The following is a 27,265-nucleotide window of genomic DNA, read 5'->3' as shown; positions in this document are numbered from 1 at the left end:
CATCTTACGACAGGGTAGTTGTGCATATGAACTCACAATGGTTGTGACAGTACGCACAAAGCCCGTGCCAGCTCAAGCCAGACAAAATCCCATTATGGGGGCTGGGAAGTAGGCCCAGAGCTCCAGCTCCAGCTGAGCAGCTTCTGGTACTGAAAGCTGCCCCGGGGGTGGGGTGGAGGGGTGGGGGTGGGGTGGAGAGTTAGGGTGTGGGGGTAAGGGAGGAGGAAGCTCCTTGTCATAAGAACAGAACCTCCAGCCCCGAGGGGCTGAATGCGCTTGGTGACTGAGTCAGTCATTTTGGGATCCAGACTCAGGCTTGGGTACAGTCAGGCTAAAGACATGGGCAGAGTACTTAGTACTTAGTCCTTTAATGAGACTGTGCTTTTCCTTCCCAGGACCCCCCCCCCCAGGGATTATAGACCACACCCTACAGATCTGAGTGCCCCGCCAGGGCCAGCTTTGTTCTAGCTGTTTTTCCTCTGCAATGCTTTGGGCTTTCTGCCTAACCCCCCTTTGCCCACTCCCTCCCCACCCCGCCCCGCCCCGCCCCACTGGACATTTCCAGTTTCCGTGGGGCTTGTCCTCCATGATGCCTGCCCTCTATGCCTTGGGGCAGAAGCAATCCTTTACAGCTTGTCTTCCTGGGGCTTTAACTCTAATAATCTTACTCTAATGCTTCCATTTGAGTCCATTCTTAAATTCTTTTTAATGAGTCTAAAACTGGAAGGGGGACCCCACCCTGCCCTGTATCATGAGGACTAATGATCTCTGTGTGTAGGAAAAAGACAATGAAGTCAACGTTTGTGGAGATTTCACTTGCAGGAAGAAAAAAAAATTATACCTGTGGCAATAACATCAAAAATAAAACAGCAAAGTCTCCTGCCCCTCCCCCAACAATGGTAACAACTAAAGAAGCCAGCCCAGTGATGGCAGCAGGTTTCTGGAAGAATTCGAGGACTGCCCTTCTACCAACTGTTGGTTTGCAGGAGCTGGGGTGCTCCACCCTACCCCACGTGTCCATGGCAGTTGCTATAGATACCGCAGCAGAATTGCCTTAAAGCATGGCACCTCACCATCAGGAACATGGACCATGAGAGCTGAGGTCACTGCAGGACCCAGCATCTGAGCATGCTCACTAAGTGCCATTTCAGTCAAGGACAAGGGTTGGGATATTCGTGAAATCCCACAACTTACCAGATATCCAGAGCTTGATCTTACTGGGCCCTGGCTCAGCCTCTGGGCCAAGCCCCTTTTCTGTTGCAAAAGTCAGCAAAAATATCTTTGTAATGATTAATATTAATTAATAATTATCATGATGAAATTATTGTTTTAATTAAAATATAATTAATATCAATTAATAATTAATATAGAACCACCAAAGAAACAAACCTTTGAGCATGTCTATGAAGAATGTTCTAAATTGGATGAACTGAAGGAGCAAGGCCCACATTAGTGGGCAGCAGACTCCATGGCCTGGGGACCGCATGTAAAGGAGAAGGTAGCAGGAGCAAGCACACATCTCTCCCTGCTTCCCGACCGCAGGGTACTGTGCCCGGCTGCCTCCAGCTCCTGCTTCCCGACCGCCAGGACAATGTGCCCGGCTGCCTCCAGCTCCTGCTTCCCGACCGCCAGGGCACTGTGCCCGGCTGCCTCCAGCTCCTGCTTCCCGACTGCAGGGTACTGTGCCCGGCTGCCTCCAGCTCCTGCTTCCCGACCGCCAGGACACTGTGCCCGGCTGCCTCCAGCTCCTGCCGGCATGCCTTCTCTGCCATGAGAACCAAAAGAAAACTTCCTTTCCTTTAAGAATCTTTGTCAGGCATTTTGTCCAGCAACATAGAATAACTAATACAGTCTTGGGTCCGAAGAAAACTCAAGTCACACAGTCTGTCTGGACTCTTTTGTTGGCAGGATGGAGAATTGGATGGAAATCATCATTTGTATTATACGTGGGCTTTTTTTTTTTTTTTTTTAAAATAAAAACTCATTTATTTCAAAGAGCAGATACAATCAAGACAACAGGTGGCCACGGAACAATCATGGTTTGTCTTAATAAATAACAAAATGCCATTTATGTCTCTTTAAAATCTATATAACACATCATACATTTAAAATAAATAAATCCCTGTGTCTGGGATAAGTGGGATGGCTGGGTGAGACCCATTGCTCTCAGAAACCAACAGAGTCCCCTCCCCAGCCACCACACTCTCCATTCTTCCGGGACCGCAGCACACGCCGGTGCTTTGGAACTGGCCTTCCTAGTGCCCCTGCCTTGCTGGGGGCTTATTGCTTCACAGACATTCACATCTCGACACGGTTGGTACTGAGCACAGGTCTTCATGACGGCTGGGTGTGCTGTGCACTCCAGCTCAGTCTCTTGACTGTGATCGGGCTATTCTGAGGCTGTTGGCTGGTTGCTGAGACATCTGTGACACGTCCCATCCTTTCACTGAGAACAGTCAGGAAACAGCGGGGCAGGATAGCTGGGACTCACAGGCTACATAACATTCTGCACTTGATACCTGAGAGGGGTGGGCTACCTGGGTGCTGCAGGACAATCCCACCTGTCACTGTGCGGGCTAGAGTTCAGAGCTAAAGGACAGCGAGCATCTGTCAGGCTGGGGCTGGCTGGACCACTGGGGCTTGGCCCATTAAGGCAGTGGGACACAGACAGACAGACAGACTCCCCACTGTCAGCCTGAGCTCCATGTCTGTCTACATGGCAAGTCCGAGTTGCTCCCAGGTGCGCGTGGAAAGGCGAGCCTTCCTTTTTGGGACAGGATCCTTCATTTCTTCTTTCCAAAGACAGTGTGTGTAAGAGGGGCCCAGGCACTCCAGAGGACTCCATGGTCAGTGTTCCTTCAGCCTAAAAAGCAAAGGACACGGTGACAGATGGGCCACACGGCAGATGCCGAACAAAATGCACAGACCCATACACAGCGCCGGCCCTGTGCCCTCCCCATGGCTTCTCAGTGGCAGGGAGCGGGAAGGACGGGAAGACAGCTGCTAGTGAGACTGTCTCGGCTGGGAAGCCACAGCTCACAAAGTCCACAAACAAGGCATTTTCCTCATGTTCCCCTCCCCTGGGAGTCTGAGGAGCGATTTGCAGAATGGCATCCACACGGAGGCACTCAGACTGTGGTGTGCCAAGACCGGGGATGACGGCTAAGTTCTTTCCTTCCTGTCGGGCTGCCTGGAGAGTCGAGATCTCTCCAGAGAGGAGGGCTCAGTGGACTTACGGAGCCTGGATCCCTGCGGCTGGGCCTGGACAGCTCAACTCCTTGTGTATGAGGCGGATCAGGAACTGCACCCAAAACAGAGACAAGACATTGTCACCATCTGGGGACACAGACAGAGGGGCGAGTGTGGCCTGCTGAGGCTGGCTGGACGACCCCGAGGAGGTACTGTCATTAGAGCAGAGACCTCACCAGCACCTGCTTCACCTAAGGTGAAGTCTGCCCCTCATTAAGTCCCCGGGATAATCCAGACGCCCGCCAGAAAGCAGGCGTTCAGCACAGACTTCAAAACCAACCAACCACAGGCGCCCCACATGGAAACAAGACAGAAAATGCAGGGAGGTGGCTCACGGTATGGCGCTGCATGGGGGACTCTGGAGAGGTGAGCAGGCCGTGAGATATACCGGGAGGCTGTAGTAGTGTCTCAGGACTAGCAGTGTGTGTATGTGCGTGTCACGCATGCGCTTGCGTGTGTTTATGTATACCTTCGGCTGCCTTCCATGCAATGCTAACTGCTAGGCTTAGAGCCACTGACTCACCTGGTTAACTTTATGTGCTTCATGTGCTAAAAGGCTCAGAATAACCAAGGCAGAGAAATGACTGGCTACCACCCACAGCTCGGGCCTTTACCCTGCCCGCAGGTGTGGAGCTAATCTCTGTGCAGCCAGGTTCTGGGGCTGCGTGGAAGGGGATCCTGAGGGAAGAAGGAAGCAGGCAGCTTCATCCTGAGGGCTTTGGGGTGGGGAGCAGGCAATATAGGTGACCACGGCTGCCCAGCCTTCAGCTTGACATCAGGCCTTAGGCTCCTAGATGCCCCATGTTTGGGATGGAGGTCCATATGCATAAGCTAAGGATGATGGGAATATCTCCTATGGATAATAACAGTCTGAGCACTTGGCCTGGCCTGAGAACAAAGCTGTGGCAATCACTGGACAGCAGTGGGAACGAGGTAACACCAAACCCAGAGTTGGTGGCAACAGAATAACCCTAACTTAAACTCTCACTACCCAGGGCTGGGCTGGCAGTTACCAACACCACCACTCCTGCCAAGCACAGTCTGTGGCAAGCACTGGCAGAAGAGGCCTGTGGTGGTGAAACCAGGCTGCCAAGAGGAAGAAGGAAGACAGAAAGCAAATGTTGCCTGTGGGCGTGGGACAGCTGGTGGCAGGGGTCACAAGGAGCCAGGTCACCTTCCAACAAAGCTCTGTGCCCATGCAGGTGACAGTGACCAACAGAAAGGAGTCTGCCCATTCCGAGTGCCTGCCCCAAGATGCTGGGAACCTGGGCGGCATGATTCGGAGAGGAGGCTAAGAGCCAGGGGGCGTGATCAGATCTGCTGTCTCAGGTGGCATCTCTGAAGAGGTGACCTCAGGTCCCTGAGCACTCAGCACTGACTGGGAAGGAGGTGAAACTGGTTTATTTTAAGAGAGAAAAACAAAATGAGCAAACAAAACCAAAAAACACTAAAAAGAGAAAGGGCCGGCCTAAGCTTAGGGCTTTTATCTGTTTATGCATAACTTGAGAAAGTCTCCTGCAGGCAAGCTCTAAAACTGTTTGCAGTGAAGTGTTGGGAATGATCCCAGGGTCTGCACGCTAGGACAGCACGCTCGACTGAGCCCTGACGCGGCAACCTTGCCCTTCTGACTCCTCTGCCTCTACCTCCCGAGTGCTGGGATTACAGGCACAAATCACCATCCCCAGGTTAATATACGGCCGGGGATTGAACTGGGGGCTCTGAGCCCCTTAGGCAAACACTCTGCCAAGCTGGGGCTGGATCTTATTAAACAGCTTGGGCTAGCCTCAAATGTGTGGCAATCAGTCATACACATTCTGAGCGCTGGGATTATGGGCCAGTGGGAGATCTGTAGGTCACTGGACAAAGGGATTGTGGGAGCCCAACCCTCTGTCTCTATTTTGATCCCTGGTTATTCGGTGAGTTGTTAGTTTCTTTGCAGAGGCTGGCCTTGTCGTAGGCTTGGCAATCCTGGGTTGAAGTATCCAAAGCTGTGGGCCGAACAGAACCTTTCAGAGCTGACTATGTTGGGCATGTGCTACAGGGACTGACTGACCCAGCAGGCAGACTAGGTGGGGGCTCTCTCTGCTCACCGACTGCTTTAGTTCCCCAACAGGCCCGCCATCACTACCAGCACGCCTTTTTATAATGTGGCTGCTGGGACTCGCGGATGGTTCAGGGATCAAGAGACCTCACTGCTCTTCCAGAGGACCTGGGTTTGATTTCACGTACCAACGTCAGGAAGCTCACAACCATCTGTAACCTGAGCTTCAGGGGCGGTCTGATGCCCTCTTCTGGCCTTTGAACACATGTGGTGCAGATGTGTACACTCAGGCACACACACACACACACACACACACACACACACACACACACTCAAAACAATAAATAAGAAACTTTAAACATGAATGCTGCCGTAAGAGAGAGGCTCCGTGATCTGTCCCATGCCAGCTTTGGCTCTCAACATCCTACAAAGCAACAGCGTCACCTGCTTCCACTTATTCCCCACGGGTGGAGAGAGAGAAAGCCTCAGCTACGTGGACTTAGAGAAGGTGGCAGGACACGCAACTTTGCTAGGGGCTGTAGGAGTCCACAGGAAGACAGTCAGCTAGGGCAACATAGGTCTTGACCCATCAAGAAAAACACAGATATTTACGACAGTAGCAAAATTACAGTTATAAAGTAGCAATGGAGAGAATGTTATGGTTGGGGGGGTCCCCACCACATGAGGAACTGTATTAAAGGGTTGCAGCGTTAGGAAGGGTGCGAAGTGTTGTGGTAAGGTCTGACCCATAGCGACAGGGATGCTAACTGAAAGCGCATGGGTTACAAGCAAAGGGACCCACCAGTAAGGCACAGGCGTCTGCAAACATCAGCATGTAGAACACGTTGCTCCATCCAGAGGGGGAGATGAGCCCTGCCAGAAGGGGCCCCAAGGCAGCTCCTGAAATGGGTGTAAAGATGCTGGTTACAGAAGGCTAACAATGGGAGGTGAACTCAGAGCGGAGCAAGGAGTGGCTGGCATAAACGCCTTCTGGAACCCATTCTAAAAGTAGGTGCTGATCTTTGAGATGTCCTGATCTTTGAGACGGGGTGGTACATGCCTTTAATCCCAGCACATGGGAGTCAGAGGCAAGAGGATTTCTGTGAGTTCAAGGCTAGCCTGATTATATAGTGAGTGCCAGGACTATATAGAGACTCTGTCTCAAAACAAAACAAAACAAAAAAAACAAAATCAAACAATAAATAAAAGAAATCCGAGCCCATATACAATTGTAGATACCCCCGTGCTCAAAGAAAGTGTTACTGAATAAATCTGTGTAAGACACTTAGACCCTGCTGATGTCAAACGCCTGACTCTGACCACTGCAAGTCAGGGCCTCCCCGCCTTTTGAGAGGGGTGCTGACCAAAGGACAGTGTGTAGCTGCATCTTATATTAGTGGTTCAGAAAAATAGGCCTGTACACATGCAAAGCATGTGTTCATAACTGTGCATGTGCACACATAATTATGCATATGTACATGCACATACGCTAATTGTGCATGTGTATTCGTGTGTATCAGCATGTGTAGGTATGCAGCTGTACAAGTGCTATGTATGTACATGTGTGCACAAATGTGTATATGCATCTATGTGTGTCTACATGGGAACAGGTACGCATGTGTATGCATGCATGTGTATACAAGTGTGCATGTGCATGCATGTGTGTATAAGCATTCATGTGTATGAAACTGTACAAGTGCTGTGTATGCAAGTGTGCACAAGTGTGCATGTGCATGTATGTGTGTACGTGGGCACAGGTGTGTATGTGTATGCATTGTATGTGCACATACATGCATGTGTATGTACAAGCATACATCTGTATGCAGCTGCACAAGTGCTGTGTATGCAGGTGTGTCTACAAGGGTGTATGAGCATGTACATGTGTACATAAGTATACACGTCTGTACATGAGCACAGGTATGCACGTGTATGCATGTGCGAATGTAGCAAACTCAAGATGCCTGGGAACTCTTTGCATTATGTTTGTGAGTATTTGTTTACAAGTCTTAAATTATGTCAAATAAACTTTGAAGGCTACACAAGCAAGGGACATCTGCAGGGGAAGCCTTGCTCCAGCACCCTGAGTACTTCCCTCACAGCAGGTGGGTGACTCTGACAAGAAGATGGCCTGTCCAGCATGCTAAGGCGTTTGGAAAACTGCCCGCAGGTAACTGATTGCCTTACAGTACCCAAGAGCTGGGCTCTCTGCTCTTTACCCACACTGACTGCTCCAAGTGTGTATACAGGGCACACATTACCCTGTGACCTGGGAAGCTACTTAATAAACTTTCTCCATGTCTCAGCACAGTTGCAGGCAAACGGCACTACTCATGTGAGTTTACCCTGCACATCCTGGAGACCACGGTGTGGACCATGCCCAAGTTTTAAAACTGTAAATCCACAAAGTTGAGAGCAGAGGAAAGAAAAAACATGATTTTTTTTTTTTTTAGACAATCATAGGGCACAACCTGGGGACATCTCCTCATAGCTAGGCTGGCTGAGCATGTGGCACAGTGGAAGGGGCAGCAACGGCAAAAGGCCATCGGTTGTTCCCTCCACCAACTCAGAGTCCGGGTCCCTCCTCATCAGTGACTCAGTGACTCAGTGACACCCCACAGAAGAGCAATTGCTAAACCTCTGGGGATAGCAGACCTTATGATGGGTATGGGGAAGGCACCCAAGAGGGAACAGGGATCCAGGGGACAACACCAGCCCCAAAGCAGACATTCACGCCCCAGCAAAGGCAAGAACTTCAACACTGAGCTCCCTGTGGGCAGGCTGATTCCAGGCTCAGCTGTGTAGACCACCAGGGGGTGCTCTCCAAGCTAAAGAACTGCTCACACTCATTTAGTGACTTACTCTTAAATACAAAGATACAATGTGGCAGTACAAAGATACAACTTGGCAGCTTAGAGGACCCATGGCTGAGATAAAGACCCAGCTCTGACCTTACAGGAACCAGGAGGAGGGAAACCCAGGGGCAGTTAACAAGGCAGATGAAAACCCCAGCAATTAATTTTCACCTAACACGGTGTTTGAGGCCCTAAAAGGACAGCTAAAATAAGAACAGAGAGGCTGAAAGATAAAGTCAAGGACGCCACTGATAGAAGAACAAGGGAGGCAGGAAGAACAAGCAGTCTGGAAACATGACGTCTGACTAGCATTTTCCAGAAAACGAGAAAGAAAATGGTAGGCAAATATGTCAAATAAAACTACAGTGCCCAACCCCCAAGATGCAGGCCCTGCTTCCAGGTGGATGGAGAAGAGCCTGGGTCTGTGTGAAGAACAGCTGAGAGTGACAACTGATGCCGACTGCCTGCAATGGAAACTGAGACGATAGAGCTCTGGAAGAGGTGCTGATGTTAGGTGGAGGTGAAACCCCAGTACCACAGCCGGGTAAGCCCCAGGGAACTTAGGAAGCTACTAGATGACAGTGCCACTACAGAAGAGCTGTAAGCAGGAACCTGGCAAACAGGGCTCTGATGTCAGAGGGAGGAGAAGCCGGTGTGAGGGATGGGGAGGAAGCAAGGTCTATGTGGCTCAGTGGGCAGCTGTGTGGCCTCAGAGCAGGGACAACCAGGACAGAAGCAAACAAAAAGCAAAAGGAGGAGGGATGACATGTCTGAGGACCTGCAAGGCTGACTTCCTGGCTGGAAAGAGGCAGCATCAGCAGGGTCAGTGGGACTGGGAGCAGGGGATGGGGAGTGGGGTGGGGGTGGGGTGTTGCAGGGCAGGCAGTGTGACAAGAGACATGTCTAGTTTTCTTGGTTAGAGGATATGAGATGGTGCCTAGACTGGCGAGTCCAGGAAATTCACCTATGTGAGGAGGCTAGAAGTAACAGCTGGGAGAGGGACCGACCATCTCTAAGAAGAAGACAGGAACAGGCAGAGCCAGGACCTGTCCCATTGCATCATAAAAGCTCATAGAACAACTAGCTAGTCCCAGTGGCTACAATATGTATCACTTTGATACGATGAAACCCTGAAAACATGCATGGCTACATTTAACTGTTCTGCACACACATGTAGGAAGGGCAGCCTTGGGTCGCTCTGGGCTGTCACTCTGGACACTGCAAACACACCAAACACATGAGCCATAAAGCACTCCCAAGTTGGGAGAAGGTCCTGGCTGGGTTTGGGATCAGTCGAGTGTGCCTTTGCCCAAGCCTGCACTGACTAATGGACATGAACACTTGACAAGCCCGAGGGGCAAGCACTTCTCAGTGTGATGCTTTGCTAAAGTGGTGTGGTGTCCCTCGGGCCTTCTTCTGCTTCATCTTGTGGGAAGCAAGCATGAGAGGCATAAAGCTGGGACTTGGTAGAGGACCAGTGTTCATGCCGTTTCCATGGTGACCAGCTGCTGAGTCCCTGTGCACTTGAGCAGTCAGGGAAGCCTGGGGGCTGGGGTCTAGGAGGCCATCCTACCAGGTCCAAAATGTCACTGCTGTAGAAACCCAGGTGGTCCCGAGCTTTGAAGAGGGCTGGCACCGGATGCTGAGGGCAGGGAGGGCCACTGGCCTGCTGCCCTTCTGTTTTGAGCATGATTCTTTTCTCCTTCACAGCCCAGTGTGCTGTGGCAAGGTCCACCTCTTCACCGAGACAGCCTCTCTCCCTTCAGCCTCATATTTGAGATGAATGTCAAGAGAGAAGAAGCGTTTTTCTACCTCCTTCCTGATTTTTCTTTCTCCTCTGATCCTCTGTCTTACTATAGTGCCCAGGCTGCAGGCAGAACTCCATGTTAGCTTCAAGCATGCATCCTGGGAGCAGCAGAGTGACTCACAGAGACTTCTGTGGGACAGAGCAGAAAGTGACAGAGAGAGAGAGAGAGAGACAGAGACAGAGACAGAGACAGAGACAGAGACAGAGAGACAGACAGAGAGAGAGAGACAGAGACGGACACAAAAAGACAGAAATAGACGGACACACACAAAAAAGATAGAGACAGAGACAGAGACAGAAACAAACACAGAGAGACATAGATAGATAGATAGATAGATAGATAGATAGATAGATAGATAGATAGATAGATAGGTGGGTGGATGGATGGATGGATGGATGGATGGCCGGGTGGGTAAACTGGGAGAGGGGTAGACCACTCCTCTCAGGAAGGGCCCTGCTGCTTCTGAGACCCATCACCAGGTACAGAAACCCTCCCCCAACACCTCCATGTCCTGGAAACACTCCAGAATCCAAGAGGGACCACAACAAACCTTTTCCTCTATTGAAGTTGACCATCTGTAGTGTTTTGTTACAGTAACACAGAACTGACTAACACAGGGATTAGCCGCTTGCATCACCACCTTCTGTCACTCTAGAAGGTGCTAACAAATATCAGCAAGGTGGAAGATCTTGGCTACATCAGAATTCATTCATCTTTTTCAATAACTTAAACTGAAATATGATCCCATCTTTTCCTTGAGGGACAGCAATGAAAAGTTGGAGCCTAAAGTTTGCCAACCCCTGAGTCAAACTAGAGTCTGGAGGAGCGCTCTCCCCTGCTGAGGACACAGAAGCAGCCACCCACAATTGTCTTCTCTGAAGTCACATGCCACAGCCTCCAGAGCCAGCACCCCTGAGCTTCGAGGAGCAGCCGGTCCTGACACTGGCATCAGAGCCTTAGACACTGGTTATTTAGGAACAGCAGCTTTCTTCCTTCACCCCACAGAGCTCTTAGAGAGATGAATGAGTGTTTTCTGCATACCTACAGACCCAGTGCCGTCGATGATGGCTGTCACGGTGGACAGGGCGTGGGAGTTCCCTTTCAGACTCTTGTGAGTCCCCTGTGGGAGCAGAGAAGGATGTGAAACACGGGCAGCTAAAAAGTGAGAAAAAATTCACTCTGGACCCACCCAATACACAGAACCCTCTCCTTAGGAAGTGTGTACCCTGTAGCACTCTGAGTGATGCTCCAAGGGCTTCTAAGTGACAGAAATCCTTCAAAATACCGGCCCGAGCACATTCAGTTATTTGTGACTCTCTTACTTAGTCTGAAAAAATACAGTTAGGATTCCTCCCCTGCTTCTTTCTGCTCCTTTCGCATAGGCCATTTTGTTTAGTCGGGTGTGGATCCTTCAAGACTATTTCTTGGCACAGAGCTGAGTCTGAACTCTCATGTCTATCCAAGGATAAGCTTCCTATGGGCAGATTCAGAAATACAGCTAACATCTAGGCCCAGGCAGGGCCAACCTGCTGTCTTGCAGAGATGGTGTGGGGTGGAAAGGTCAAAGCTCCAGCCCTGTGCCTCTCAGCTTGGCAATCTCTGTTGACCACTCAGGGATAGGAGTGATGGGAAGACAGCTCAGAGAGGGTGGCCAGGGACAGGGGCTACAAAACCCTCAAGACACAGGCTCTCTATGAACAAACTGTGAGTGGCGTTTCACCCGCGGAGGGAGTGCTCGTCCCGAGCAGGTGAGGCAGGATGTTACTTACCAGGTCTGCAGAGACAGCGGTGGTGATCAGTGCATAGGGCCCGCTCACCAGGGCTCCACTGAGGAGCAACATGGCTGTGGAAAAGAGACGGAGCTCAGGACAGAGCCTGCCCGGCCAGCAGTCCACTGGTGAGGGCAGGCATCTACAGGGAAGGGGCCCATCCCACGGGGACCATCTCCAGGACACAGGACAAATGGCTCTTGTACTGTGCCTGGGGTTGCATTGTCACACTGCCCCAAACCTCAGAGGCCTGTTTGGAGGACCTAGAACTCAAGGTCCCTGGCCTCATGGACAACAGCTGATTGCTGGGAGGGGAGGAGAGCCTGGGTGAATCAAGGCCAGGCCAGCACTGGGTCATACATGGAATGTCCTCTCTTCACCTCAGGGGGCAGGGACACTGAACCACATGTCCCCTCCCCTTAGCTGGCCCAGCTCATTTTCCTGAAGAGACTCTGGGTCTATGGCAAACCCCATGCTCACTGGCAGAGTTCTCTAGGTCACTTGTGACAAGACCCTCCCCCACTCTGCTCCCTCAGTCTCCTTGGCTGGCTGGCTCTCTACCTTACCCAAGGGCTTCCAGGGCTGTGGCTAATGTCCCACGCCCAAGCTGATCAGCAACTCCCCCAGAACACAGCACAGCTAGCCAGGTGACCCCTGCCACACCTGCCTGGAAACAGGAGCCTGGCCTCCCGCAAAGAGGGCCATGGGGCCATGTAGCGGCTTGTGCTCTCATGCTAACTATACCCAAAAACCTGTTTGCAGTGTCCCATGCGTGGGAAGCCTGACCCCAGTTGGTTTTTGACTGGTCAATAAAGTTACCAGCGGCCAATGGCCGGGCAAGGAGACAGAGGTGGGACTTTTAGGATTCCTGGGAAGGGACCAAGGAAGGAGGAAGTCCGCCAGTACGAGGAGGAGACAGACTTTGGCAGAAAGGTGCAGGAGGGAGAGACAGCCAACATGTAGGTGCAGGGGGAAAGCAGCCCCAGGAGGACTGCCCAGCAGGGTCCGGGGCAGCAAAGACAAAATGTAGATTTAGTAAGTATTAACTCAGGAGTGTCGGAGGGGAGTGTGTGTTACCCTCATGGAGTAGGTTAGGTGTGTGTATCTTTCTTTCAGGAATCCAGAACACTGGAGAAGCCCTTGCGTACCCTCGGGGGAGTTTAGAGCAGATTAACATATGATCACAACAGGGTCACACTGCTCAGTGGCCCCAGCTTAATGCCTCTAGATTGGCTGTGCAGAGAGGCTTCATGTACTCACCTATGGTGGCTTCTAGGCCCATTCTGCTGACGGAGGAGAAGACATAGAGCTACAGGGGTAAGAACAGGAAGAGGAAGGCTCAGCTCGGGCAGCTGCAGGGCAGCCAGGAGCCCACGGGAGCCTGCCGGTTCAGGAGCCTGCCTGTCGAGGAGGGTGGCTCTGCACCTTGGGGAAATCTCAGGGTGGGACCCCGAGTGCCCAGGGCTGGTGGCAGGACACTGAACAGTTCCTAACTCCTCATCTGAGGTCTGGAGCTACCCGTCTGAACATTGTACCTTGAGATACCATCCTCCTAGCCATAGGGCCGTGCTGCTAGTAATTTCGTAGATTCCTTTATAAAGCCTTGGGCCCAAGAGGGCTCAGAACTAGGCCATGTTCGGAGGACAGTCACAGCCTTGGGAAGAGAGGCACGTGGACAAATACAATATGGTAACAGAATGGCCCCTCATCTCCCAAACAGCAATGACAGGCCAGTACCACACTGGCTCTGCACAGCCACACTGCGGAGTGATGCTACTACTCATGACCAAATGAGGAATCTGAGGCAGGGGAATCACCTGGCCGAGGCCGTGAGCTTCTAAATGCTTGAAGAAGGCTGCGCCTGGCACGATAGGGCTCACTGAGCCTAGAAGGGAGGGATGGCTCAAAACTCCTAAGGGACAGGTATGACTGGGAAGAGGGACAGAGATGGGTGTGAAGGGTAGCCCATAGAGAGGAGCAGCCCAAGAGAAACCCAGAGGAAGGGAAAAGCATGCCGCATGCAGCCCGGGGCCGAGGCAGGCAAGCACGGAGGCACCAGACTGGTTTCTAGGGACGTGGATCTCAGGCACGGCATGGGGCAGAGGTGGCTGGCAGAGATGCAAGTGACTGTCTATAACTGCGGGCAGAGGCAGGGCTCACCGTGGGTGCTGCCAGCAACAGCATCAGGCCACAAGTGGAGGCTCGTTTCTCCAGACGGTCGGAGATCACGCCTGCTAGAATCCCACCTGTAGCAGAGATGGGGGAGGCTTCAGGAGCTGCTGTCTGGCACGAGCTCCCCCGAGGAGCCCAAGTCCCAGAGGCGAGAACAATAGCAACTGTCCCCAAGCCCATCTGAAGTGGCCACTTGGAGTCTGGCCTAGCAGGACACATCTTCACAGGCCTCAGGAGTCACGGGCTGTCTAGGCTCAGGCTTCAGAACAACCTCAAAACCCCTTCACCGGGTAGGTACTAATGCCACCGCCACCTGTCTCAGACACCCGTGTGTCATATCTGAGGGCGGCTGGCTCATGGTCAGAGGCGAGATCCTTTCAAAGCAATGGCCAAGGTCACTGCGTTACATGGTGCTCTCCTAGCAATAAAACTAACCGGAACAGGAATTGACAGGGTTTTTTGTTTTTTGTTTTTTTTTTTTTGAGACAAGGTCTCACTGTGTAGCCCAGGCTAGCCTCAAACTTGCCATCCTGCAGCCTCAGCTTCAGAGTGCTAAATCACAGGAATGTCAGTCACCCAGTATTATTGTTAAGTTCTTGACAACACAGAGCAAATGACCTTGAACTCACCAAAGATCCCGCCCACGTCAAACAATGTGGACAGCTCCCCGGCTTTCTTGGCATCCAGGTGATCTACGGAATGACCAGCATAGGAGCCCATGAAGACACGTCCTGCGTGATTATCCTACAGGGGCCCACGCAGAACCTTGCTCCAGGAGCAGAATTTTACCACGAGTAATCACCTAAACTCAGATTTTAAAGGGATGTTGGTTGACACATCTTATCCAAGCCTGGCACTTGTTGGCCTTCCACAGATGCCGGTGCTGGGCTACCACAGGGGCATCAGGAAAGAGAGTGAGCCTAGGAAGCTACTGTGTGTGTGTGTGTGTGTGTGTGTGCACGCACACACATATGAGTGATGTTTTTGAGGGCAGTTAGTTCAAGGTCCTGGCAGGGCTCCTCAGTCAGTCACCCAGTGAGATGGAGTGTGGCATCATGTGCTGTCTTGTCTGACCCTAGTGGGGACCACAGCCTTCTCATGCCTCAGTGGCAGGGCATCGCCACTTCATGTCCCTTTCCTTCCAGCTGACTAGATGCTGGCCAGTCTGAGGAGACAACTGGGAAGCCCTTGGCCGGCCAGACCTATCTTCCTCACCCTGAACGCCACCTGCAAGGAACTGGGGTTGACTCAAACCAAGACTCTGACTGGGCATCCAGCAGTTCGAGATTCTGGCCAAGACTGTTCCCTTGTCAGAGGGAACACAGCTTCTTACTGAGTCCCCATTAGGACTTGTTAATGTGTGTCTGCCAGGATGAGGTGGGGATTGTTAGGCAGTGCCCTGAGGTAGCTCCTTGCAGCCTGCTCACCCACCCTCTTCCTTTCTGCAGCCTGTTCTTGTTAGCCACGACCCAAGAAAGCCCCCCCTCTTGCTGCTGTCCCAGCTCGGCTGAGGTGACATTCGCTTCAGCTTTGGGGTTTTGGTCAACCTTGACATGGCCTTATGACACTCCTTAGAATCGGTCTCCCATTCTCAAAGCCTTCTTTCCTATGCTGTCCCTAGAGCTCACGCCCAAGCCCAAAGCTGCATCTATAAAGCCTTTCTTTCCTTCCCCTGACTCACTGGTTCCTGAGGCCAAGGTGTCAACATGCGTGTAACAGCCCTACTTGGTTCCTGAGAACTGCTGAGCCAATGAAGTGCAGTTATTTAGTACTTTTTTCTGGAAAATTCTATCAAGAGCCACAGCTCTGGACGTTCTTAGACTCTGGAAACCCGAGAGACTGTCAGCCCTCCCACAAATCAGAACATGTCCCCAGAAACAGTTTGTAGGTCAGATCTCAGCCCCCGGTGGCCATGCTCCTGCTTGCTGGCCGCTGTGTTCCAAAACCTGACATGGCCCAGATTTAAACACAGTCAGCCCCCCGAGAACTGCAGAGGGGTCGGGATGTATCGGATGAGCCCAGAGCCACACACTGTGTCCACCTCCTCGTCCTCTCCCATCTGCTGAGCCACGCTGTCCAGTCACCCTGTGTGGCCCGGCAGGAGGAAGGGAGTTCTGAGGAGCCTGTAGCTCACAGAGCTGAACCTCCCTTCCGGCAAGCACTCACCTACACTGGTGATGTACAGTGGGAGCCAGAACAGGAATGTGTAACTGACCAGCTTGGCAAACAGCAAGCACAGAGAGAACTCGACCACGCCCTGGAAGAGGAAGCCATTGTCAACCAGGGTGGGATTAGCAGTGTGTCTCAAGGTGTGATCCAGGACAAAGGGCTGTTCCCCTGCAGACACGTCGCCGTGTTTCTACAAGGTTCAGCCTTGCTTAGGGGAGAACATGAGTTGGAAGCAAGACCTAGGAGATCCGGAGCGCAGACTCACTTAGTCTGACTGCCTGCAGGGCAGAAACTCAATGTCTCAACAAGAGCCCATGAGAAGCCGGGCCAAATGATAGCCGGTGATTCCCTCCCAGAGAGATGCTCATTAAGACTGGGTTGGGGAGAAGCTCAGTATGTAAGAGTACTTGCTGTGCAAATGTGACCTGAGTTTAAATCCCCAGCACCCACAGAAAAAGCTCGTCATAGTTATGTGTGTCTGTAAGTCCAGCCCTGGAGAGTGGAGCTGGGGCAGATCCCACGTCAGCTAGCTAGCCAAATTGGCAAGCTTCCAGTTCAGACAGAGATGCTGCATCAAGGTAACAAGGTGGGGAGAGCGATAGGTGAAGCTGTTAGAAATCTTCCTCAGGGCTCTGAATGGTTGTACACGGGTGTGTGCACCTGCATACTCATGTGTATGCATCACACACACACATACATACACACACACACACACACACACAGTCCCCCCTTGGAGTTTTCCAGTTGTTATCATATCATGAGGATGGAGCATGTGGTACCTACTACACAGATGCTTGGCATGCTCTGTACTGGGATAAAATCATCTCACTTCACCCTCAGATCAACAGATGGCATCGCAGCAGGAGAGGAGCCCAGGGGTGGGTAAATGGAAGCTCGCTGTAGACTCTTATGCCAACCATCTGTGCAGGGGCATGGGCATGAGGCAGGGGCAGGGAGAAGGCTGGGCCAGGCCTCCAAAGCGGGTCTGGTCCACATTGCCCTGTGTCTCGCATCTACATGTTAGTCTGATGCTAGCAGAAGGATCTGGGGTCTACAGCAGAAAGGCCCCGTAGAAGGGCTGCTAGCCAGCAGTAAGAACTTAGAAATGACTCATTGAAGACTGCCATCTCCTGCTGGCTGGCTATGAAGCCGGTCCAGGAACCCAGTGCTCACCACTGTAAACTGTGAGATTACCACCTCAGGGCACTGGGAGAGCCAGGAGGCCCCAAGTGCTAGGGCACAATCAGATCCTGCCGCTTAAGACCTTAGCATACTGCTGGTTATTCTTCTGTAGCCGCAACTCCCTCGTGTCTCTCCCCTCTCCAGGGAAACATGCCATACTGGGAACTCAGAGCCTCACTGTGCTGTGAAATGGAGCAGGCTCAGTGAGCCACAGAGCAGTGAGCACAGGTTGCCTCCTGTGTAGCACCCTATGTCTTCAGAGCCAGAAGGCAAGTGACTGGGAGGGTGGAGAGCCAAGAGGGACAGAAAGTATCTTGGGTGTAGGCCCAGGGTAGCCTGCTTTCTGTTTTTTGTTTTTTTTTTTTCAAGTGAAAAACATAATTTCAAAGTATTCAGAGATAGAACAAAATGAAGGCATCACACTGGGTTGGAGAGATGGTTCAGTGGTTAAGAGCACTGACTGCTCTTCCTGAGGTCCTGAGTTCAATTCACAGCAACCGCATGGTGGCTCACAACCATCTATGATAGGATCTGATGTCCTCTTAAAAAAAATGAGTTCCAGGACAGCCAGAGGTAACATATAGAACCCAGTTCTAAAAAAAAAAAAAAAAAAAAGGCATCCCACACTGAGCCACATTCTCCCTGGAGTGACCAGCCACACTGTCCACACATGCCACAGCCACACACTTCTCTTTCAAGCTCACCAAGGCCCAGCCCCTTCCCACCACAGCACTGTCACCCTGGCAAGCAGACTCACCGGGATCCTCAGGGCTCCTGTGAAGCTGATGGCGGCCATGTTGCCATCACCAGGGAGGACAACAATATGGCTTGGGTGGAGGGGGCTCTTCCCGTCGGAGAGTAGTAAGCACTGAAGCTCTGGGTCCTGGGGACACGAGCAAAAGGGACAGGTGTCACGGGGGCATCTGGCTGGGGACACGAGCAAAAGGGACAGGTGTCACGGGGGGAGGCATCTGGCTGAGCAAAGCTGGAATTTTAAGCAAGTAAGAAAGACAGTGGGTTTCCTGGTACTGGAGAGATGGCTCAGAGGTTAAGAGCACTGGTTGCTCTTCCACAGGTCCTGGGTTCAATTCCCAGCAACCACATGGTGGCTCACAACCATCTGTAAGATCTAGTGCCCTCTTCTGGCCTGCAGACATACAACATACATGCAGGCAGAACACTATACACACAATAAATAAATAAATCTAAAAAAAAAAAAAAAAAAAAAAAAAAGGAGTGGGTTTCCTACTAAAAGCCTTGGGACCATGTCCTGGTTGGTTTGTGTGTCAACTTGACACAAGTTGGAGTTATCACAGAGAAAGGAGCCTCCCTTTAGGAAATGCCTTCATGAGATCTAGCTGTAAGGTATTTTCTCAATTAGTGATCAAGGATGGGAGGGCCCATGGTGGGTGGTGCCATCCCTGGGTTGTTAGTCTTGGGTTCTATAAGAGAGCAGGTTGAGCAAGCCAGGGGAAGCAAGCCAGTAAGTAACATCCCTCCATGGCCTCTGCATCAGCTCCTGCCTCCGAGTTCCTGCCCTGTGTGAGTTCCTGTCCTGATTTCCTTTGGTGATGAACAGCAATGCGGAAGTGTGAGCTGAGTAAATCTTTTCCTCCCCACTTGGATCCTGGTCATGTTTCATTGCAGCAATAAAAACCCTAAGACGGACCGGTGACAGTCCATTTGCCTCCTCAGTCCTTAGCCATGTGCTCAGAAAATTCTTTGGTTCAGAAATAGTAAAAGAAAGAAAAAAAAAAAAAAAGGACCCCATGTCACTGTGGAGAAAGATCAGTGGGTTAAAGCACAACTCTGTGTGGAGCTGGAGAGATGGCTCAGTGGTTAAGAGCACTGGCTGCTCCAGAGGTCCTGAGTTCAATTCCCAGCAACCACATGGTGGCTCACAACCATCTATGATAGGATCTGATGCCCTCTTCTGGCACGAGTGGGTATAAGCAGACAGAGAACTATTTAAAATAGATTTAAAAAAATAAAAGGATCTGATGCCCTCTTCTGGCCCCTGGGTGTACATGCAGATAGAGCAATTTTAAAATTTTAAATAAATCTTTAAAAATTTTTTAAAAAAGCACACCTGTGTGTATATTGTATCTTGTACCCAAACATCTGGAAGATTCTGGCCACAGGAGAAGATGTCTATGCTAGACATCCTCTTAGATATAATCAGATTGGATTTCTTTTTTTTTTTTTTTTAATTTATTTATTATATTTAAGTACACTGTAGCTGTCTTCAGACACTCCAGAAGAGGGCGTCAGATCTCGTTACGGATGGTTGTGAGCCACCATGTGGTTGCTGGGATTTGAACTCTGGACCTTTGGAAGAGCAGTTGGGTGCTCTTACCTACTGAGCCATCTCACCAGCCCCCAGATTGGATTTCTTTATTGTCTAATCAGCTGTGTCTGGCCTGCTGCCCTGGGCTGCCATGTGGCCAAAGATAATTCAGGAACACATCCAACACAAAGTGTAAATATACTTAAAGCAGGTGGTTTGTGTGTGTGTGTGTGTGTGTGTGTGTGTGTGTTTTGTTTGTTTGAACCCAATTACACAGTTCTCTGGCATGAACCTTGCAGATGACAAAATAGTTGAACATGCCTAAAGGGACTGTTTACATATTCATCCACATCTCCATGCTTTTCTGGAAAGAGCAAAGTGTCTAACCCAGACCAAAGTCTAACCCAGCAATGTGGTCACCATGCGGCAGAACGGTGTAATTTCATGGACTTGATAGTGAGGAAGCCTTCATAGGACTCTGGACCTTGCAAGGAGGTCACAGTGTACAAAGACTGTCAGAAACGATGTTATTTTAAAATTTATAAGCCAGTTCTGAGATTTGTGCCTTCCGATACTGGGGACATCCCCAAGGGACAGAATTTGTGCTTACTGGAGCACAGTGGAGAAATCCCAGCTCTTCGTGGAGTTTTAAGTCATAGCAAGGGTGATACAAAGAGGCTTTCCCTGAATGAACCATGAATCCTGGGGGCTTAAACAGGAGTGCTCCTAAGGGCTTCAGGCGTGCCGTGCCATAGGATCTAACAGCCATTGATGTATTTTGTTTTACTGTAATCCATGCGGGGTGAATATAAACCAGAGAAGAATAAAAAAAAAGAAAGAAAGAAAAGATAATGGGGCTGGAGAGGTGGCTTAGGTTAAGAGCACTTGCTGCTTTAGCAAAGGACCCAAGTTCAATTTCCAGCACTCACAGCATGCCTGCGACTTCAGTGCTAGGAATCCAGCGCCCCCTCTTGGTCTGTGTGGGAACTGCACACACAGTTCACACGCATTAAATAAAAGGCACTCACATACATATTAAAGAAAAAAGATTAAACCTAGGGGACAGGTTTGACATGCAGAGACTCAGCATCGTGTGTGAGCTCAAAATGCCCACGTCACCCAGGCTGGGTTCAGTGGCCAGGACATTCTCACACTGAACACCATACTTAAGAAGGCAGAGGGAAAGCTCAGGTGTGAAGGAGGGGCATGTTCTGCTCCTCACGGTCACAGGGATACAAAGGGCTGCCGCTCACACTGTGACCTGGCAATGCTTTCATGGATCAAGTTAGGTGTCTAGCTTGGGAGGCATGGCACCATTTTTCCATCATACCTAACACTGGCTCCTCTGAGAGCCCAGGACCTCATTCCCAGACTGACAGAGCTTTAAGAACCTCTGAACAGCTCTAGGCTGCAGGGTAACCCCTGGTGACCAAGCTGAGACCTGCGTGACTTTACGTGCCCTTTTAAATAGAAAGGGGCCCTGACCAGGGACTGAGATGCAGCAAGCCACAAGACAATGTAAGTGCAGAGAGTCTACCTTGTCAAGGGAGGAGCAGTCTGGGACCTGGATAGCTATAAGGACAGGTCAACCAGAGAAAACAGGGAACTCTGCCGCCAAGAGTGCCTGGGAGTGTGAAGTGCCCCAGGGCGCCACCTGCTGGGATTGCTTAAAACAGCGACTTAGACTGCTCTGGCTTGGTAGGTTGGAATAGGAGGGGGAAGCTAGGCAGTGGTAGGTCTTCCAAAGCAAGCAAAAGGAGAGGCTGTTTCCTTTTGGAGTAAACAAGGAATCAGGGGCTTCTGCCTCAGACTCTATTGTTTTACTTATTCACTTTATATCCCCCTCACTGCCCCACTCTTGGTCATCCCCTCCCACCATCCTTCCCCCTCCCTCCTCCCCTTCTCCTCTGAGCAGGTGGGGGTCCCTCTGGGTATCCACCCACCCTGGCACATCAAGTCTCTGTGAGGCTAGGTGCATCCTCTCCCACTGGGGCCAGACAAGGCAGCCCAGCTAGAAGAACATAGCCCACAGACAGGCAGCAGCTTGTGGGACAGCCCTCGTTCCAGTTGTTCAGGACCCACATGGAGACCAAGCTGCACATCTGCTACATATGTGCTGGGAGACTTAGTTCTAGCCTGTGTAATAAGCAGGTTCCATGTGTGCTGCAGCCCTAGGACTAGAGGATGAATAAGGAGATTTTTCAGTCAGAGCCCTGTCCTTGTCTTACGCTGCCCAAGAGCAAAGGCTGCTCCTGCTGTTGGCAAAGGAGTAGTTTGTGAACGCGCGCGCGCACACACACACACACACACACACACACACACACACACACACACGCACATGCCTGTAGTCATACTGTGGGAAGCCTGCCCTTGCTGAGGTCAGCGCCTCCTATTTAGGGACAAGACACAGGTGAGTGAGCTTACCATTCTGAGGCTGATGTGGGTCTCAGCAGCGTCTGAGCCCTGCCAGTCAGAGATGCCAAGGAAGAAAAAGAGGATGATGGGAATGGGAATAACGACCAGCTCAAGCCAACCATTGCAAGCTCACGAGACCAAAGGGGGGGGGGGTCCCTGCAGTCACGTGTGACCTCTGCATTAAGCCTTGTGTCTGGTAAGGAGCACCTGGGGTCAGACTGGAACACTCTGGGAAAGGGGACAACTGGGGCTCCGTCCAAGCTCAGGGGACACACACACACACACACACATAACCTAACCCATGGCAAGGGCAGAGGCAGAGGCCTGGTCAAGACACCATGTGAACCAGACCTGTCCCTGACTGGTCAGTCCCCACTGCCAGTTTAAATAAGGCTACTAGGTTGCTGTGGGCCTGGTTTCTTGGTGGCATTGAACAGTCTTGCAGAGGGGAAAGAAGAGGCAAGCAATATGCTAACACCAGAACGAGCCTTTTCAGGTTAATCACTACAAGGAACAAAGTGTCATCCTTCACAGCGACCACAGAGAAGTGTCACAGAGGTGTGAACGTTAATCAAGATGTGGTTTTTAAAACTATAACTCGAGTGAGCTGAGATTCTTGCAGGCATGACCAACCTTTTGACACTGAAACACTACGCTGCCATCAATGAGGTCCACATTAAAAAAAAAACAACAACATCAAAACCCATGCATCGGGCTGTATTCATAGCTCTCCTGGGGCGCTGTGCATGCACCCTCTGGGGTGCAGGGTGGACAGATCTGTAACCATCTTCTTCCTTGGCATCTCTGACTGTCCAGGGCTCAGACACTGCTGAGACCCAAATGAGCCTCCAAATGGTAAGCTCACCCGCCTTTGCCTTGCTCTCTAGATAGGAAACACAGACCTCAGCAAAGACAGGCTTCCCACAGTGTGGCTACAGGCTTCCCACAGTGTGGCTACAGGCACATCCAAGTGACTAGCCACAGCCCCACCCCCTCCTCAAAGTATAAAGACCAGGATTGTACGGCTTATCATGTGTCTTTCTTCCCACACTCCAGACACCACAAGTTAAGTTTCTCTGGGCAATAAAGAAATAAGAGCTTAGCACACAGGTCCTTCAGGCAACCCGACTTAAGATGAAGGGAAACGGCTGCAACTTCAATGACTAAGACCAAGTCTACAATACTCCAGAGGGTTCTGCTCAGAAACTCAGTGAATTGTCTGAGAAACTGAAGCCAGAAGAGTTTGTTTCATAAGGGAAGAGCAGGGCGCAGGGCCAGGCACGGGGACGGTTTCTGGGCTCATTCTGGGGGTACAGAAATCAGGAACCTAACACATTTGTGCCTCCGTTTCTTCATCTAGAAAGTGGGAGAAAGCTGAGAGAAGACCTTTTGTGACATTTGCCATCTTTTCTTGGGCCTGTGGTATGGACTTTTGATATCACTTTGTACCCCAAGCCCACTGTGCGCTCCTCTTGCACTGTGTACCCGCACCTGCAACACCCATCTCTCACACAGCTGTGCCACAGTGACACCTGCTGAGGGCAGCTGGAACGGCACCTGGGGTGCATTTGCCTCCTCAGCCCCTAACAACCCTGAGCAGTGCTTCCTGCTAGCGAACAGTTATTGGATGGATTATAATTAATTAATTGTTAATTAGTTATTGGATAATTTTCAGAGTTGATTTGAAACATGTGAGTTTAGCTGACGGTCCAGAGAAAGTCAACGAGGCTGACTCGAATACCCCTTAGGAATACAAGGAGATTTAGTGGCTTAAAGATCCTGGACGTCGAGCCACGCCCGAGGCCCTGGGACACCCAGTTGGCTCCCGGGGGTTAGAGACTGGTTCTGAGTCTCTGAAGACATCCCAGCAGGTGGAAGCTGTGTTCTACTCACCAGAGGTCCCTTCTTTTCACTGTATGTGGCTTGCTTCTGCAGTCTAAATCTGTTGATGCCGTTCTCGGAGGCTCTAGGATGCTGGAAGAAAAGCCTCTGTTTAGAGTTCCATAAGAATGCTTACACTGGGGCTACAGAGGTGGCTCAGTAGTTAAGGGCACTGGCTGCTCTACCAGAGGTCCTAGGTTCTATTCCTGGCACCCACCTAGTGGCTCACCACTATCTTAACTCCAGTTCCAGGGGATCTGATGTACTCTTTGTCTCCATGAACGCTCACAGACACACACACACACATGCACACACACAGAGACAGTATACATCCACAGAGGAAAATGCTTACATACTAAAAGCCAATACTTATTGTTTTCTGTATATGTGAGTACACCATCACTGTCTTCAGACACACCAGAAGAGGGCATCAGATCCCATTACAGATGGTTGTGAGCCACCATGTGGTTGCTGGGCATTGAACTCAGTGCTTTTAACTACTAAGCCATCTCTCCAGCTCACCAATACATTTTTTTTAATGAACACTTCTTTCATGACAAAAAAATTCTCAGGAAAAAAAATATGGTGAATGACTAGAAATACGCTGCTGTTTCATGACTTTCTGGGAAAATCCCAAACACTCACATTGAGCCACTTCATGTAAAGCTGGCTGTTGAATGGTCAGAGCCTTGTGTCCAGCATTGACCCAAATCCCAGAATGCTCCTCACCTTTAGGGACAGCACTGTCACTGTGTGCTGTCCCCCCAGCCCCCTCTCCCCCCACTGATCTGCTTGTTCTCAGGATTTTTTTTTTCCACTTCTGGATGCTTTGCACAGGGGCTGGGCTATAGCTCAGCAGTCACGCATTCATACAAATGAAGCCGTATTTATGTTGTGGCCTGCTCTGAATCGCCTCTTTAGTTCAGCAAAATGGCTTCAACAGAGCTTAATTTCTTCTGCTGCCTAATAACATTTCAGCACTGAATGCATCACACTGAATGCATCTGTTTATCAACTGGCAGCTGTCTTTTTTGCTCCGTGTTTGGGATGCTATAACCCCGTGGCTAACCTGTGTGCCCAAGTCTCTCGTGATCGTGAGTGGGGCCGTGGGGTCAGCTGTAACTGTAAATTCCACGAGGCTGCATCCCTTTCCATACGCCCCAAGGAGGTGGGAGTTCTGATCCCTCCACATTCACACTAACCCTCATGGCAGTCACCCTGTAGGATTTGACCAAGTCCCCCGATGCCTGCTCACACCGAGTGGTGAGACACACGTACTTCTTGCCCACCTGTGCCTCTTCTTAGAACAAATATCTCCTGTGGTCCTCTGACCCTGCTTGTCCTTGGCTGTCTAAGTAATGAGTTAGTATTCTAGATGCAGGTCTCTGCTCAGACACAATTTGTCAATAAATCTCGTCCTCTGCCCCCATTCAGTGGGCCTGCCTCAGCTCAGATGGTCCCGTCTGAGACACTAAAGCCTTGAATTCTGATGAGGCCTAATGGGCACAGTTTTCCTCTTCAGCTCTGCTACGCCAGGGCCCGGGACCCCCATGACTTCCTGTGTTGAAGCTGAACCCCACTGTGAAACATTATGAGGGTGGAGATAGCAACTGTTCTGTTTATGGTCACCTGCTCAGCGTGCCATCGAGCCCTCAGGGCAGCTGAGCTCGGTGAGACCCTGCTGACTCACTCAGAGATTTGACAAGGAGAAAATAAAGATGTGCTTTGGCCTTTTGGCCAAGATCACTTATAGCATCGGGCAGACTCGGCCCTACCTCACATACGTGCCAGCAGGAGAGGCAGGAGCTTGTGCTGGCCTGGTCCCCTGTATGTCTGCAGCTAGCAATGAGGAAGAAGTCACATCAAGAATAGCTTCTGCGGGGCTGGTGAGATGGCTCAGTGGGTAAGAGCACCCGACTGCTCTTCCAAAGGTCTGGAGTTCAAATCCCAGCAACCACATGGTGGCTCACAACCATCTGTAACAAGACCTGATGCCCTCTTCTGGTGTGTCTGAAGACAGCTACAGTGTACTTACATATAATAAATAAATAAATCTTTTAAAAAAAAAAAAAAAAAAAATTTTTTAAAAAAAAAAAAAAAAAAAAAAGAATAGCTTCTGCAAGATGTGGCCACAGAGGTGTTCTTGTCTGCAAGTGAGTATCCCGGTTCTATTGTGACTCATGGAGGCCTCAGATCACAATGGAATCACCACCAGCTCTGTGAACTTGGACTCCGAAGTCATGGCTTTGAGAACACTTTCAAATACCACCATGGCTACTTTTCTAGACTATAGTAGTCTTCTTTGCTTATTTTTGTTTTTGGTTAATAAAGTGTCAGAATGTTCTCCCACACACACATATACACCCACAATGCCTCAACAGGAAGGAGCTCTGGTGCCCCCTGCTGTACAATTCGGGCACTGTCCCTAGAGTAAGGGTCTCCTTGATATGCCCAACACTTGCTTGACAGGGCAGGGGGAAAACAGGTAGAGGGGGATTTTATGGGAGCCACTGAGGGGTGTCAGGCCAGGCTGTGGTGACATGTTTCAGGTAGCCTATGTAGGGAGAGCTGAGGACTTAGAAGCAGGAAGGGCTCAGTGGGTGGCAATGGCTGAGATTGACTCTTGTCATGCGTGAGGCTGTGGCCAGCCTTTCCTTGCTGGCAGTGTGGGCTGTAAAGAGGAGCAGGCTGTCCTGGGAGGGAACAGGAAACACAGGAGCTCTTACCGTGGGGAGGGTGGATGAGCACTTGATGTCCTTCGGGTCTGAAAGAGCAAACAGGAAATGGGTAACTAAATATCGCCACCCACAGCAAATGAACCGGAACTGGTGCCCTCGGCAGCCCTTAGGGTGCTGCTGGCAATGGACCTGTTCTTCACCCAGTGTTCCTGCTAGGTTTTAGGGCCTCTTCCCACGAAGACAGTAACAGAAGAGGAAACTGTAAGAGTGGTCGGATGTGTTTCATTGCTGTAGTTTTTATTGGCTGTATGTCCTTGAATGCATGAAATAAGGTCCACTGGAAAAGAACAGGATGCTAGCTGGTGCTCTACTAAACTAAACAGAGCTTAAGGAAGGAAGAAAGCCCAGGCCAAGGGGCCAGCAAGGGAGGGGAGGGCACAGCCCACCACCCCTCCCATTCTTCCACTGAGTGCAGATGGGCGCCCCAGGGTATGAATAGGAGCTGAACAGTGGGATAAGTCAGCATGAGCCAAGGACTGGGTGGACCCTTGGATCGGTTAGACGGACACAGAAACACAGAAAGGCATCCAAGCACTCTCAGATCAGAATCTGTAACTTTGTAAGCACTCTCAGATCAGAATCTGTAACTTTGTAAGCACTCTCAGATCAGAATCTGTAACTTTGTAAGCACTCTCAGAACAGAATCTGTAACTTTGTAAGCACTCTCAGAACAGAATCTGTAACTTTGTAAGCACTCTCAGA

At 50.7% G+C, this 27,265-nt stretch overlaps 1 protein-coding gene across 2 annotated transcripts in view; it reads right to left on the bottom strand.

The window, feature by feature from the left end:
• Positions 1-1,971: 1,971 nt before the first annotated feature.
• Slc37a1 (solute carrier family 37 member 1) overlaps positions 1,972-27,265 on the bottom strand; it is a 74,529-nt gene continuing 49,235 nt past the window's right edge. For both annotated transcript variants that reach the window (XM_029533131.1, XM_021221377.2), the window contains exons 9-20: positions 26,552-26,589; positions 23,838-23,918; positions 18,000-18,125; positions 16,058-16,148; positions 14,521-14,583; positions 13,880-13,965; positions 12,980-13,028; positions 11,720-11,793; positions 10,992-11,070; positions 6,093-6,190; positions 3,237-3,301; positions 1,972-2,863 (exon numbers count right to left, since the gene is read on the bottom strand). In XM_029533131.1, coding sequence (XP_029388991.1) covers positions 2,848-2,863; positions 3,237-3,301; positions 6,093-6,190; positions 10,992-11,070; positions 11,720-11,793; positions 12,980-13,028; positions 13,880-13,965; positions 14,521-14,583; positions 16,058-16,148; positions 18,000-18,125; positions 23,838-23,918; positions 26,552-26,589 — 866 coding nt within the window. In that variant the 3' untranslated portion in view covers positions 1,972-2,847. The remainder of the gene's footprint in view (positions 2,864-3,236; positions 3,302-6,092; positions 6,191-10,991; positions 11,071-11,719; positions 11,794-12,979; positions 13,029-13,879; positions 13,966-14,520; positions 14,584-16,057; positions 16,149-17,999; positions 18,126-23,837; positions 23,919-26,551; positions 26,590-27,265) is intronic.

This window comes from Mus pahari, chromosome 21 (assembly GCF_900095145.1).
Source record: "Mus pahari chromosome 21, PAHARI_EIJ_v1.1, whole genome shotgun sequence".
In the NCBI taxonomy this organism is placed as follows: domain Eukaryota; kingdom Metazoa; phylum Chordata; class Mammalia; order Rodentia; family Muridae; genus Mus; species Mus pahari.
This window is presented reverse-complemented; position numbering and strand designations above follow the sequence as displayed.